General features: G+C 41.6%; 1 protein-coding gene and 1 pseudogene across 2 annotated transcripts in view; both read left to right on the top strand.

Moving 5' to 3' along the window:
• The first annotated feature begins 4,674 nt into the window (after positions 1–4,674).
• LOC119511540 lies at positions 4,675–5,809 on the top strand (annotated as a pseudogene).
• Positions 5,810–8,869: 3,060 nt separating this feature from the next.
• The window catches only part of ENOSF1 (enolase superfamily member 1), a 58,621-nt gene continuing 51,278 nt past the window's right edge, over positions 8,870–16,212 (top strand). For both annotated transcript variants that reach the window (XM_037806097.1, XM_037806099.1), the window contains exon 1: positions 8,870–8,993. In XM_037806097.1, the coding sequence (XP_037662025.1) occupies positions 8,910–8,993 (84 nt within the window). In that variant the 5' untranslated portion in view covers positions 8,870–8,909. The remainder of the gene's footprint in view (positions 8,994–16,212) is intronic.

The following is a 16,212-nucleotide window of genomic DNA, read 5'->3' as shown; positions in this document are numbered from 1 at the left end:
CGGGTGGCAACAGTTTTGCTGCTAGTAACTCTGGTTACTGCATTAATCCTTTTGTTCCACAATCTTGCCCACCCTTTGATTTATCTTCATTTGTGCTGTTTCCAGTTGGCACCTAGTACCCATCATAATACCAGTAATCAGTAGAAAATAGGAACTTATTAGCTATAACACCCCTTGATGATATAATCAAGAATTGGGATCTTATAGCTGAATCAGATACACTGATTAATGGAGTCTTACCATATACAGTGTACCAATTTTTGAAATTAGAAATTTAATTGAAAAACTTAAGATTCTGGTTTTGAAGTTGGAATTTTTAATATTCTCAAGATTCGATATAATCCCTCCACTGTCTACAGTTAATAAGGTCTTATATTTTTACATTTAATACAATATTGTACATTGCTACTATACTGCAAATGTTACTTTTGCATAAACTGTTACTTTGATATACTCCCCAATCAGCTTTTTGCTTCAGAAGTTCCTGTTTATTTTATTTCTAAAAAGAGAGACGTGTCATCTATTATCCTTTTCAGCCAGAGGGAATGATCATCTGTCGTCTTTGTTTCCTAATAAACTAAAACTAGCTTGCTCCTGGTTACTCTTTTCTTTCCCAAGAAGTGGAAAAGGCATACATTTGTTTCCGTAGAAACACAACAGCTCTTTCTCTTTTTTTAAAAAATGCAATTTTATTGAGATATATTCACACACCATATAATCTATCCAAAGTATACAGTCAGTGGCTCACCGTGTCATCATATAGTTGTGCATTCATCACCACAATCGATTTTAGAACATGTTCATTTCTCCAAGATAAGAAAACTAGAGAACACCTAAAACCTCCTGTTCTAGTTTGCTAATGCTGCTGGAATGCAAAACATCAGAGATGGCTTGGCTTTTATAAAAAGGGGTTTATTTGGCTACACAGTTACAGTCTTAAGGCCATAAAGTGTCCAAGGTAACACATCAGCAATCGGGTACCTTCACTGGAGGGTGGCTAATGGTGTCCGGAAAACCTCTGTTAGCTGGGAAGGCACGTGGCTGGCATCTGCTCCAAAGTTCTGGTTTCAAAATGGCTTTCTCCCAGGACATTCCTCTCTAGGCTGCAGTTCCTCAAAAACATTACTCTTAGTTGCACTTGGGATACCTGTCCTCAGCTTCTCTGGAGCAAGTCTGCCTTCAAAGGCCGTCTTGACTGTCTCTCATCTGTAGGTCCTGTGCTTTCTTCAAAGTGTCCCTCTTGGCTGTAGCAGCTTGCTCCTTCTGTCTGATCTTATATAGTGCTCCAGTAATTTAATTCAGACCCACCCTGAATGGGCAGGCCAACACCTCCATGGAAATTACCCAGTCAGAGTTATCACCCACAGTTGGGTGGCGCACATCTCCATGGAAACACTCAAAGAATTACAATCTAACTCTGATAGGTCTGCCCACACAAGATTACATCAAAGATAATGGCATTTGGGGGGACATAATACATTCAAACTGGCACACTTCCCATACCCCTTATAATCTCCTGTTATTCATGGTTTTTGTGTTTTTTTTTGTCTTTATTACTCACCTGTGTATACACTGGATAGAGGGAGTGTCAGACACAAGATTTTTCACAATCACACAGTCCCAGTATAAAAGCCATATAGTTATACAATCATCATTAGAATCAAGTCTATTGGATTACAGTTCAACAGATTCAGAGATTTCCTTCTAGCTATTCTAATACACTAGAAACTAAAAAGGAATATCTATATAATGCATAAGAATAACCTCCAGAATGACCACTTGACTCAAATCTCTTAGCCACTGAAACTTTTTTCCCCTGTTGGTCAAGAAGGTATTCTCAGTCCTACAATGCCAGGGCCAGGCTCATCCCTGGGAGTTCTGTCTCACATTGCCAGAGAGATTTACACCCCTGGGATTCATGTCCCCTGTGTGGGGGAAGGTAGTGAGTTTATTTGCAGAGTTGGCTGGGAGAGGCCATATCTGAGCAACAAAAGAGGTTCTCTGGGGGTGACTCTTACACATAATTATATGTAGGCTCAGCTTCTCTGCAGGAATAAATTTCATAAGGGCAAGCCCCAAGATCGAGGGCTTTGCTTATTAAATTGGGAGTCCCTGATGACTGCGAAAATATCAGGAATTTCCCAGGTGGGGAAGTTTTAATAGTTCCACATTCTTCCCAAGTCCCTCAAGGGGACTTTGCATATATATTCTTTTATTTTCTGCCCAAAATACTCTGGGATTTATAGGGTATTACATTAACCTGTACAGGATAACAAGATTTCATTCCCTATTCGAGGTTCCATGTAATTATGTTGTTTAAATATAGGTTAGTGTGCTACAGAGAATATACATTTTGTTCCAAATAAGCATCTCTTAAATAACAGTTCAAACTCAGGAATAGATGTGACTGCTGTAAGAGTTTACAATCTACGAACCTTTCCAAGAAGCCTTATTGAACATTCTATACTCCTGCATTGTCGATTGCCCAATGTCTGCCCACGTTCTATCCCAATGACCTATGCTCAAATTCAATTCTCAGCATCTGCTCATTATAGTTAGTTTATATTAGTGAGGCCTTACAATATTTGTCCTTTCTTTTCTGAGTTATTTCACTCAACTATAATGTCCTCAAGGCTCACTCACCTAGTTGCATGTCTCTCTCACTTTTGAAGATCTGTGCAAGTATGGAAGTTGCTTTGCCAGCACATGTACTAGTGATTTAACTAGAGCTGGAGTTTTCAGTTTCCTCCAGCACTCAAAGGTGATTAGCCCATCTTGTAAAACTTCCTTACCGTTGATGACATTTCCAGATATGTGTCCACATATGTGTTCTGACAGTACCTCCTGAGAAAATGGTAATGAATCTGTGTGCCTGATTAATATTAAAGCTGTGTTGAAAATATGTTAAGATGTGTGCGAGACCCTCCTCTGTTGCCCCGAACCTGCCTTCAAATCTGCTACACATAGCTTTGGGTCACTGGCATTTAGGGAAGTAAAGGGTTTTGGATAATATTCAGAAGGATTGGTAAGGTACAAAGAAGGGAGAGGGGTGGATTTCACACTTAAGAGATTAAATGCAGGAGTAAATTAGGAATTTAGCAATTACATAAACTGAATCAGGTGAGTAAGAGAAAAGTAAGTCCAAGTAGTTCCAGAAATACTGAGGAGAGACTAGATTTCCCCCATACGTGGGCAGGAGTTCAACTTAAATTCTACAGGTCAAGTTAACCTGAGCACACTGGAGGACTTTTGAGAACCCAAAATAAAAAAACTGCCTCTAGTCAAAATGTTGATATGGATGAGAGAAATAGAAAGCAAAGCTCTGTCATTGGCCAAAAGGATTGACAGTGATCCTAATAAAAAAATGAATTATTTAGTCATGTGTCCCTTCAAGGTTCTTAAATATTTTTTACTCACTTATAATTGCACTATTTTCAAAGAAAACTTCTGTCCCCTAAAACATTGAGAGAATATACCATGGAACTTGATGACAAACTGAAAACAAGCATTTATGCCTCCTATCCCAAATCCCTTGAAACAGCCAACGATTTGGTTGGCTAGTTGTTTTTTTTTTTTAAATCTTCATTTTATTGAGATATATTCACATACCACGCAGTCATACAAAACAAATCGTACATTCGATTGTTCACAGTACATTTACATAGTTGCACATTCATCACCTAAATCAATCCCTGACACCTTCATTAGCACACACACAAAAATAACAAGAATAATAATTAAAGTGAAAAAGAGCAATTGAAGTAAAAAAGAACACTGGGTGCCTTTGTCTGTCTGTTTGTTTGTTTGTTTCCTTCCCCTATTTTTCTACTCATCCATCCATAAACTAGACAAAGGGCTGTGTGGTCCTTATGGCTTTCCCAATCCCATTGTCACCCCTCAAAAGCTACATTTTTATACAATTGTCTTCGAGATTCATGGGTTCTGGGTTGTAGTTTGATAGTTTCAGGTATCTACCACCAGCTACCCCAATTCATTAGAACCTAAAAAGGGTTGTCTAAAGTGTGCGTAAGAGTGCCCACCAGAGTGACCTCTCGGCTCCTTTTGGACTCTCTCTGCCACTGAAGCTTATTTCATTTCCTTTCACATCCCTCTTTTGGTCAAGAAGATGTTCTCCATCCCACAATGCCGGGTCTACATTCCTCCCCTGGAGTCATATTCCACTTTGCCAGGGAGATTCACTCCCCTGGGTGTCTGATCCCACGTAGCGGGGAGGGCAGTGATTTCACCTTTCAAGTTGGCTTAGGTAGAGAGAGAGGGCCACATCTGAGCAACAAAGAGGCATTCGGGAGGAGGCTCTTAGGCACAATTATAGGGAGGCCTAGCCTCTCCTTTGCAGCAACAGTCTTCCGAAGGGTAAATCCTGTGGTAGAGGGCTCAACCCATCAAACCGCCAGTCCCCTGTGTCTGTGGTCATGTTAGCAACCATCAAGGTGGAGTAGGCCAATACCCCTGCATTCTCCACAGGCCCCTCAAGGGGAGCCTTGAAACAGCCAGCGATTTGGTTGGCTAGTTGGTTTTTATAATCCTTAGTAGCCAAGCTAGAAAATTAGGGTATTGTCAGTCCAGCAGAAAATTTTTGAGACTCCTGGAACCAGAAGACACTCATTTCAAAACAAATAGAAGAGCTCTTTCCCAAGAATGCCAGCTGGTGGCATGAAAGCAAAGACTCTTGGAATTGCAATTCCCAAAAACCTTTCTTATCTATCAGTGCAAGAATTGACAGTGCAACTGATTGACATAATTTAATCCTGAAATGGGAAACACTCAATGATGCAGGTTTTGCCACTGCAAACAGTATTGCAAACTTGAAAATCAGTTTTATTGAGTAAAGACAAGGCAGAATTAGAGAACAGCAGCCCACCTTCTGATAGAAATGAGGAAAAGATGTATCCAGAATATAACAAGGAACTCGAGGTGCTGCGTGAGGACTTGCAGGCCACCTTGGATGGTTAGACCAAAATACAAATGAAAATGGAAAAGTTGTCTTCAACAACCAAAGGAGTTTGTGACCTAGAAAAGTACCATTATGGCAAGGACAGTGTGCCGGTTTGAGTGTATTGTGTCCCCCAAATGCCATTATCTTTGTGGTCTTGTGTGGGGCAGACGTTTTTGGTGCTGGTTAGATTTGCTTGGAATGTGCCCTACTCAGCTGTGGGTAATGATCATTTTGATGAAATGTTCCTATGGAGGCGTGGCCCCGCCCATTCGGGGTGGGCCTTGATCGGTGGAGCTATATAAATGAGCTGACTCAAAGAGGAAAGTGAGTGCAGCTGGGAGTGATGTTTTGAAGAGGAGCAAGCTTGCTAGAGAGGAATGTCCTGGGAGAAAGCCATTTTGAGGCCAGAGCTTTGGAGCAGACGCCAGCTGCCTCCCTAGCTAGCAGAGGTTTTCCGGATGCCACTGGCCATCCTCCGGTGAAGGTACCCGATTGCTGAGGTGTTACCTTGGACGCTTTGTGGCCTTAAGACTGTAACTGTGTAGTGAAATAAACCCCCGTTTTATAAAAGCCTATCCATCTCTGGTGTTTTGCATTCTGCAGCATTAGCAAACTAGGACAGACAGTAAGCACCCCACCTGTTTCACACCTGGCCCACAGCCCATTTTTGCTCTCCCACATGTACCAGGAGTGCCTCCTGAAGCGTGCCATGTTGGAAGGTCTAGCCTACACCACAGATTGTGATCTCACCTTGATCTACTTATCCATGTGGCTGCACCAGCCATACGTGGAGACTGACAGAAGCTGCAGCTGGAGGGCCTGCTGCTGGAAACTGAGCACCGGGCACTGTGACTTCCCAGAACCCTTTTGCTTCTAGGCTCAGCCTCCGGACACCAGACTATTTCTCCTTCCATGTCTCCCAAAATGGACAGCCTCAGAATTCTCCTCTCTTTTGTAGGCTGCAGGGCCATACCCTGGTCTAAGATGCTAGGGTCTGGCGTGGTGGCCACCCACCAACCTTAGGACTTTCAGGCTGGACCATTTCCACAGCTCCCCATGGCCTCTCCTTTCCAAGGCACACTGTGCATCTGCTGCTGCTGCAAGCTGGCCACCATTCAGTGCTACCCGCTGCTCAGCACTGCCACCACCACTCGGTGTCACCCACCACTCAGTGACATATGCACCTATTCTGAATCCATCACCCATGAGTGCTTCTGGGCAAAATAAATGAATTCCTGAACAGAAAGAAAAAAAAATACAAGAGAAAATTCTTGAAGAGTTTTATGTGCAATTCCAGAGAGTTCAAACTCAGAATTTATTCAAACTATAAAGTTAAGGAGAAGCATCCCCAAAGCAACATTTTTGCTTGTTTTATTAGTCTTATTGAAATATAATTGACATACAATAAAACTCATTCATTTTAAGTGTAAAAGAAGATGAGTTTTGACAAATGTATAGTCAGGAAAACGCTACCACAATCATGATATAAAACAGTACCATCGTTCCCAAAAGTTTTGTCATGCCCCCTTTGGGTTGATCCTCTTCATTCATCCTTGACCCCTAGCAACCACTGAGTGATTTCTGTCACTACAGTTTTGCATTTCCTAGAATTTCTTACAGATACAACCAAATGATATGTCGTCACTTGTGTCTGGCTGCTTTTTAATATAATGCTTTTGAGATTCATCATTTGCATGTATCAGTAGTTTCTTTTTGTGGTTGAATAATATTCTGCATGGCTAGACAACAATTTTGTTTGTCCATTTATTTATCAGATGAGGAACATTTGAGTTGTTTCCAGTTTGGAGATATCATGAATAAAGCTACTATAAATATTCAAGTGCAAGTCTTTACTATGAACACAGGTTTTAATTTCTCAGGTAAACACCTAGGAGTAAGATTACTGGATTTGTATGGTATGTGTATATAACTTTATACTAAACTTCCATATCCACACATATATTAATACAGTAATACAATAGTAGTATTACCACCCAACCTTCCTTTCCAAAGATTTCATTTAAACTTCAAAGCATTCCTGAGAGGCAGAAACTGAGAGGCATTGTAGCTTCTAACATGTCATGAAAACTTGGGTGTTTGCAAACTTTTTTTTTTTAAAAGAAAATTTCCATAGCTTGAATCATGTTCTCAGAGGGAATGCTGTAGCTCCAAAGTTAAGAATTTGTGCAATTCAGAGGATAGAGCCCAGGTTTGCAGCTAAGACACTTCGCTACTTAACTTGCTGTGTGGCCTTGGGCGAGTCATTTAACCTCTCTGAATCCCCATTTCTTCACCCATAAAATGAAAATGACCTCTCCACCTTGCACATTAGGATGGATAAGAAAATATATTTAATGCAGTTGGTTATACAATTGATTGTATACTTTGGATGATTGTATGGTATGTGAATATATCGCAATAAAATTGCATTAAAAAAGAGAGAGACAAAGGAGGACGTTATATATTAATAAAAGGGGCAATGCACCAAGAAGAAATAACAATCATAAATATTTATGCACCTAACCACATTGTCCCCAAATATATGAGGCAAACACTGGCAAAACTGAAAAGAGAAATATACACCTCCACAATAATAATTGGAGACTTCAATATACCACTTTCATCAATAGGTAGAACATCTAGATGAAGATCAATAGGAAACACAGAACTTGAATAATATAAGTGACCCAGACCTAACAGACATATACAGAACTCTGCACCCCAAAACAGCAGGATATACATTCTTCTCAAGGGCACATGAATCATTTTCCAGGATAGGACACATGTTGGAACACAAAACAAGTATCAATAAATTTGGAGAAGTCTCAATAAATTTATAAAGATTGAAATTTTTCAAAGCATCTTGTCTGATCACAATGGAATGAAGCTGGAAATCAATAACAGGCAGAGAATTGGAAAAATCCATAAATATATGGAAGTTAAATAATACTCTTAAAAAATCAGTGGGTCAAAGAACAAATTGCAAGGGAAATCAGTAAATATCTTGAGATGAATGAAAATGAGAATACAACAAAACAAAACTTATGGGATGAAATGAAGACGGTGCTGAGAGGGAAATATAGCCATAAATGCTTACATTAAAAAAGAAGAAAGAGCTAAAATCAAAGACCTAACTGCACACCTGGAGGAACTAGAAAAAGAACAGCAAACTAACCCCAAAGCAAGCAGAAAGAAAAAACATAGGTTAGAGGAGAAATAAATGAAATTGAGAATAAAAAACGGGAATTAACAAAACCAAAAGTTGGTTCTTTGAAAAGATCAATAAAATTGACAAACCCTTAGCTAGTCTGACAAAGAAAAGAAAGAAATAAAGACACAAAGAAATTCAGAAATGAGAGTGGGGACATTGCTATTGAACCCAAAAATAAAAGGCATCATAATGCAGTTGGTATCAGTAAGGGTGTGATAAACGACCCGCCCATTGATTTGTCGGGTGGTAAACTGAGGCCGAGGGCACTTAAAGGGACCCACCAGGGACACCGAGTGGAATTCAGGTCTAGAGATTCTCCAGTCCACCGCTGTCCTGGATGCGCTGCATCGACCGGCGGACTCGGGGTCAGGAGCTGAGCCCCTGGCGCAAACCCGCTCCATGGCGACTGCACGACAGGCAGACCTGTCTTCTTCCTGCTGGACGCCGCTACCGGGAAGGTCACCAGGCGAATTTCCAATTCAGGCAGGATCTCTAGCAGGCGCCAACACGGCGCGGGCCTCCTCCTGGCCGCGAGGGCCCGTCGGAGCCTGCTAGTATCTGCGCGGGAGAAGCGCCGGACGAGGAGCGCGAGACCCTGGTGCGCGGAAGCACATACCCGGAGCCGCGCGCCCGCGCGTCCAGATCACGTGCTGGTCACGCCCCCTGCCGGCTGCCAATCAGCGCCCGCGGCCGCACGAGAACCAGAAGTGGGCTGCGGCTCGGGAGCAGGCGGCGCGGACCATGGTGCGCGGGAGGATCTGCGGGCTGAGGGTACGCGACGTGCGCTTCCCCACGTCGCTCGGCGGCCACGGCTCGGACGCCATGGTAAGCGCTGGCAGCCCGCGGCTCCCCGCCCGCGCGGGGAACGTGACGTCTGGAAACTCCAAAGTGGGAGGCGGGGAGGGGGAAAGATGGAGCTTGAGTAGCTGAGCAGCTGTGGGTAAACCGCCCCTTCTCTCTAAGCATGAGTTTCTTCTTCTGTAAAATGGGTATAATAATAATTCCCATTGCAGTCTTGTCAGTGAGATGCTAGAGCTGAGCAGAGTCTGACCCACAGGTAGTGCCTGTCCTCTCTTTGAAGAATAAGTATCCAGAAACTCCACACCCAACAAGAGTTGGTTGGTTTTCCTTCTTTGCTGGCGTTAGAATGTCCTGTTACATTTAAGAGTCACATTTTGCTGGAAACGGTAGAAAGTATAACATACAACAGAGACAAAGTTGTAGGCCGAAGACCGTGCCGGCTGCCTCCGGGCTGGGACCCTGGCGGGGCGCGTGCGATGGAGACCGGAAAGCCCGGTGTGGGCGCTGGGGTGGGCGCGCTGCCTCCGCCGGGAGGGAAGACCCCAAGCTCTCTGGAGGCCCATCTATGAGATGGAGCCACGGTCGGGGCTGAGAAACCAGACAAGCGCCAAGAGCTTAGCGTCTTGTGAGAGGCTCCTGAGGGGGCTCTCCCCAAATCACCTGTCAACATGGTAATGAAGGATATACCTGGGTGAAGAGTTATGCAAATGTCAGCTCCTCGTGGTGGGGAGAGTGGTAAAGTAAGGGCTTGGACCTTGGTCTTCCTAACTGACGAAGGGCTGTTCTGCTTACTGAGACTTTTAGAGAGTCTCCGGACACCCTAGAGCAACGGGTCCCAAAAATGCGAGTCCCGTGCAGGTCTTAACGGGTTTATCCTTCACTAGGTCGTCGCAGTCCCTCTCAGTGCTGGCCTTGAATCTCCATCGACCACACTAGAAAAACAAAGTTGCATCAGTGTTTAGTGAATGTAATGAAAACATGCCAGAAACTGAGAAACATCGAGGTTAGGATAATGGTTACCTCTGCAGAGGGAGGGGAGTACCCGAGGCCTCCAGTTCAATCTGTAATGTTTTATTTCTTAAGCTCAGGGGTGGACACACTGCTGTTCCTTACCTTATCCGTGCTATTTGTAGACTTAAAATATTTTCTAAAAGTAAGCTTCTTGTTAAAATGATACTAAATGAATAAATTTATTGAAATCAAAAGAATATCATTTATTCTGAGACTAAGTTCTCCCCACTTTGAAAAAATCTTAAATGTTCTTTCTTGTATCATGGTAAATTACTTTAAAAACACCCAGCTGGCAATCCTTTGTGGAGCTTCAAATGTTTCAAATTTTCCTGGCTTGTAAAATCCAAACACCTGAACTAGTACAACTGCCTTTGCCCCTCTGATGCTGAGCAGCTGTGGATAAACCACACCCTCTCATCAAACCTAGGTTTCCTCATCTGTAAAATGGGCATAGTAATAATAATACCCAGTTGTACATGTTTATGAGATACCTGCAAAGAGCTTAGCAGACCTGACACACAGAAAGCCCTCGTAAGTGTTGGCTGTAACTGAAGAGAAGGGGCTCTGATCTAGATTTTCCTATACTTTGAATTTGTGAAGTATAAAAACAGCAGTTTATTGTTGAGTAATTTAAGAAATGGAATTTGTGTCTGGGCCTGAGTGGTTTCTGACCTCTTGATGAGGAGAGACTGACACCTGAATTGCAAGCTCATAGCTGCTTAAGTATTTATCGTTCAGAGACATGATTTGTTTCAGGTGATGATCCTCATGCACCTTCTTAATAGAATGTGCTTACGTTACACTTCTCCCAGTGCTGCCACGACTCTGGTGATTGCTTCGCCTTTCTTGACAGTATGCTGGATTCAGTAATTCAGCTACATTCAGCTCTTAGCAGCAGTGAACTTTCCAAATCAGAAGTAGGATATTTCCATGAAAGAGCCCTGAAAACTCTCCTCCACACTTGTGAAATCAGAGGTTCCTGGTATGATTGCTTATTGGCCTAGGTAGAAACTTGGAGCACTGCAATGTCTGCCTTATCAACTATAGGCATATCTTGGAGATATTGCAGGTTCAGTTCCAGACCATCACAATAAAGCGAATTTGGTAGTAAAGCAAGTCACGTGAATATTTTTTGTTTCCCAGTACATATTATGTTTACGCTATGCTGTAGTGTTTAGGTGTGCAATAGCATTATGTCTAAAAACTACATAAAAACTTAAAAATCTTATTGTTAAAAGATGCTAACCGTACTAACCATCATTTGAGCCTTCAGCAAGTTGTCGTCTTTCTCCTGGTGGAGGGTTTTGTCTCCATGTTGATGGCTGCTGAATGATCAGGGTGGTGGTTGCTGAAGGTTGGGGTGGCTATGGCAGCTTCTTAAAATAAGACAACAGCAATGACCTTTGCTGCATTGATCAACTTCTCTTTTCCTGAAAGATTTCTCAGTAGCATGCAATGCAGTTTGATAGCATTTTACCCACGGTAGAACTTCTTTCAAAATTGGAGTCAGTCCTCTCAAACCCTACTGCTCCTTTATCAACTAAATTCATGTAATATTCTAAATCCTTTGTTGTCATTTCAGCAATGTTCACAGCATCTTCATTGGGAGTAAATTCTATCTCAAGAAACCACTTTTTTTTTGCTCATCCTTAAGAAGCAACTCCTTATCCATTCAAGTTTTATCATGAGATTGCAGCAATGCAGTCACATCTTCAGGCTCCACTTCTAATTATAGTTCTCTTGTTATTTCCACCACATCTGTATTTACTTTCTGTACTGAAGTCCTGAACCTCTGGAAGTCATCCATGAGAGTTGGAATCGACTTCTTTCAAACTCCTGTGAATGTTGATATTTTGACCTTCTCTTGTGAATCACAAGTGTTCTTAATGGCATCTAGAATGATACTTTGGTTTCCTAGGCTGCTCAAAGCAAACACCATGAAATGAGTCAGTTAAACAATGGGAATTTATTCACTCATGGTTCTGAGGCTGGGAAAATATCCAAATCAAGGCATCATCAAGGCAATGCTTTCTTTCCAAAGACCAGCTGCCATAATCCTTGGCTCCTCTACCACATGACAAGGCATATGGTAGCATCTGCTGGTCTCTTCATCCTCCTCTGGGTTTCCTTGATTTCAGGTTCTTGCTTCCATGACTTCCTCTCTCTTGCTGTCTGAATTTCATTCTCCTACAAAGGACTCCAGTAATTGGATTAAGACCCATCCTGATTGAAGTGAGTCACATCTTAACTGAAGTAGGCTCATCAAAAGGTCCAATTTATAATGAGTTCAAACCCACAGGAATGGATTAGATTTAAGAGCATATTTTTCTGGGGTGCATACAGCTTCAAACCACCACAGATGCTGAATCCTTTCCAGAAAGTTTTCCATTGATTTTGCCCAGATACATCAGAGGAATCTATGGCAGCTATAGCCTTACAAAATGTATTTCTTCAATAATAAGACTTCAAAGTCAAAATGACTCCTTGATCCATGGGCTGCAGAATGGAAGTTGTGTTAGCAGGCATGAAAACACCATTCATTTCTTTGTACATCTCCCATCAGAGCTCTTGGGAGACCAGGTGTATTGTCAAGGAGCAGTCTTATTTTAAATCATTTTTTCTGAGCAATAGTTTTCAACAGTGGGCTTAAAATATTTAGTAAATCACGTGGTAAACAGTTGTGCTGTCATCCAGGCTTTGTTGATCCATTGAGATTGTTCACATACCATATAATTATCCAAAGATCCAAAATGTATAATCAGTTGCCCACAGTACCATCATACAGCTGTGCATCCATCATCACAATTATTTTTTTTTCAATTTTAAGAACATTTTCACTACTCCAGAAAAGAAATAAAGACGAAAAAAGGAAACTCAAATCCTCCCATACCCCTAACCACCCCCCCTCCATTATTTACTCAAAGTTTTGGTATAGTACGTTTGTTACTATTGATGAAAGAATGTTATAATCCTATTAACTGTAGTATATAGTTTGTAATAGGTATATTTTCCCTGTATGCCCCTCTATTATAAACTTCTAGTTACAGTGTCATACATTTGTTCTAGTTCATGAAAGAGACTTCTGATATTTGTACAGTTAATCACAGACATTGCCCACCACAAGATTCACTGTTTTATACATTCCCTTCTTATAACCTCCAGCTTTCCTTCTGGTGACATATGTGACTCTCAGCTTCCCCTTTCTGCCACACTCACACACCATTCAGCACTGTTAGTTATTCTCACAATGTGCTACCATCACCTCTGTCCATTTCCAAATGTTTAGTTCACTGTAGTTGAACATTCTGCTCATAATAAGAACCTGCTCCCCATTCTTTAGCCTCATTCTATATCTTTGTAACTTATATTTCATGTCTTTGAGTTTACATATTATAACTAGTACATATCAGTGAGACCCTGCAATATTTGTCCTTATGTGTCTGACTTATTTCACTCATTATAGTGCCTTCAAGGTTTCTTCATCAGCCCATTTTTTTAAGATGGTTTTGTTCACATGCCAAACATTCCATCCTAAGTAAACAATCAGTGGTTCCCTGTATAGTTATGTATTTATGTATTCACTACCACCACCACTATCTATATAAGGACATATCCATTTCTTCCACAAAGAAGGAGGAAGAGTCAAAGAAGGTAGAGAGACAAACGAAAAAAGAAAGAGAAAAAAGATCACATCTAGGAAACAACAAAAGGAAAGATAGCATTAAACTAAAGTAGAATAAACAGTCAGATAAAATCACCAGTGCCAAGAGTCCCATCCCCTCCCTTATTTCCCCCTCTTATATGCATTTAGCTTTGGTATGTTGCCTTTGTTACGTTAAAGGAAACATAATACAATGTTTCTGTTAATTATAGTCTCTAGTTTGCATTGGTTGTATTTTTCCCCCAATACTACCCTATTTTTAACACCTTCCAAGGCTGAAACTCATTTGTTCTCCCCCATGTAAAAACATATTTGTACATTTTAGCACAATTGTTGAGCACTCTAGCTTTCACTGAGTTATACAGTCCCAGTCTTTATCTTTCCTCTTTCCTTCTGGTGTCCCACATGCTCCTAACCTTCCTCTTTCAACCATACTCACAGTTGTCTTTGTTCAGTATACTTACATTGCTGTGCTACCATCTCCCAAAATTGTGTTCCACACCCCTCACTCCTGTCTTTTCCTATCTGTCTGTAGTGCTTCCTTTAGTATTTCCTGTAGCGCAGGTATCTTGTTCACAGACTGTCGTTGACTTTTTGTCAGAAAATATTTTTAACTCTCCCTCATATTTGAAGGACAGTTTTGCCAGATACAGGATTCTTGGTTGGTGGTTTTTCTTTTTCAGTATCTTAAATATATCACACCACTTCCTTCTTGCCTTCATGATTTCTACTGAAATCTGCACATAGTCTTAGCAAGCTTTCTTTGTATGTGATAGATCGCTTTTCTCTTGCAGGTTTCACGATTTTCTCTTTGTCTTTGATGTTTGATAATCTGATTATTAAATGTTTGGCATAGGTCTATTCAGATCTATTCTGTTTGGGTTATGCTGTGATTCTTGATTCTGTAATTTTATGTCTTTCCTAAGAGATGGGAAATTTTCATTGATTATTTCCTCTGTTACTGCTTCTGCCCCTTTTCCCTTCTCTTCCCCTTCTGGGACACCCATGACATGTACATTCATACATTTCATGTTGTCATTCAATTCCCTGAGACGTTGCTCATATTTTTCCATTCTTTTCCTATCTGTTCTTTTGTGTGTAGGCTTTCAGGTGTCTTGTTCTCCAATTCCCAAGTGTTTTCTTCTGCCTCTTGAGATCTGCTGTTGTATATCTCCATTGTGTCTTTCATCTCTTGTGTTGTGCCTTTCATTTCCATAGATTCTGCCAGTTGTTTTTTCAGACTTTCGATTTCTACCTTATGTACACCCAGTGTTTTCATTATATGCTTCATCTCTTTAGCCATATTGTCCCTAAACTTTTTGAATTGATTTAGCGTTAGTTGTTTAAATTCCTTTATCTTAGTTGAAGTGTAAGTTTGTTCCTTTGGGCCATAACTTCAGTTTTCTTAGTATAGGTTGTAGTTTTCTGTTGTCTAGGCATCTGGTATCCTTGGTTACCCCAGTCAGGTTTTCGCAGACCCGAATAGTCTCAGGTCTCAGAAGGAGACAATATTCAGTATTGGGTTTCCATGAGGGTGTGTCTTAGATTGACACACCCTGTGAGGCTTCAAGCCGCCTGTGCTTTTCCTAACCTGCCCAGGTGGTGCCTGTCAGCCTGTTGCTCCTGACTGGTGTAAGGAGGTGTGGCTCACTTAGTTTCTGTTTTGGCTGTTTTCCCCCAGGCTCTGGGATCTGGTTTTGAATGGAAGGCTGGTAATAGAGCTGGGCACCACCTCCTTCCTCTTAGGAAAGATACACCCCCTAGGGAGTTATCACCTGCATTTAAATAGGTTCTTTGTATTGCTGACTCGGCTATCTCCACACTTGTCTGGGTCAGAGCACTGTGAATTAAAAATGGCTGAGGGTTTCTCCACTGAGCCGCTTGGGTTGAGAGAGAGAAAAAGGGACAGAAAGCCCCCTTTCAGTGCCAGTCCACGGCACCCCCAGTTTCACCCATTGGTGAGAGATAGCACCTGGTCCTCTGGGTTCCCCCTCTCAGGACAGAGAAGTCTTCTGTCTCTTTAAGGTCAGTTGTTACTAAAAGCCTCTGGCTGTTTGCTGAGGATTTGTAGCTTGTATTGAGCAGTCCACATTTGTAAATTAAAACCCTAGTTGAAGCTGGACTGAGGTGTATTTGCTTGTTCAGAGAGTGCTGCTTTCTACTACAGCAAGGTTTTGCATTTTGGGCTGCCATATGGGGAGGGGGCTCCCGGCTTTGGTTCACCATTTTTACTTAAAGATTTTATGCTGCGATCTCAGGTATTCCTCCCAATCCAGGTTGGTGTATGATGTGTGGACAATTTTGGCGGTTTTTCTCTTTCAGTATCTTAAATATATCACACGACTTCCTTCTTGCCTCCATGGTTTCTACTGATAAATCCGCACATAGTCTTATCAAGCTTCCTTTGTCTGTGATAGATGGCTTTTCTCTTGCAGCTTTCAGGATTCTCTCTTTGTCTTTGATGTTTGATAATCTGATTATTAAGTGTTTGGCATAGGCCTATTCCAATCTATTCTGTTTGTCCCCTAGCAGTTATTTCAGATTATTTACTAGTTGTTCCTGGTTGTTTAT

The sequence above is a fragment of the Choloepus didactylus genome, chromosome 16, assembly GCF_015220235.1.
Source record: "Choloepus didactylus isolate mChoDid1 chromosome 16, mChoDid1.pri, whole genome shotgun sequence".
NCBI classification, from domain to species: Eukaryota; Metazoa; Chordata; class Mammalia; order Pilosa; family Megalonychidae; genus Choloepus; species Choloepus didactylus.
Note: the sequence above shows the minus strand (reverse complement) of the source record. Positions and strands in the feature narration are given on the sequence as shown.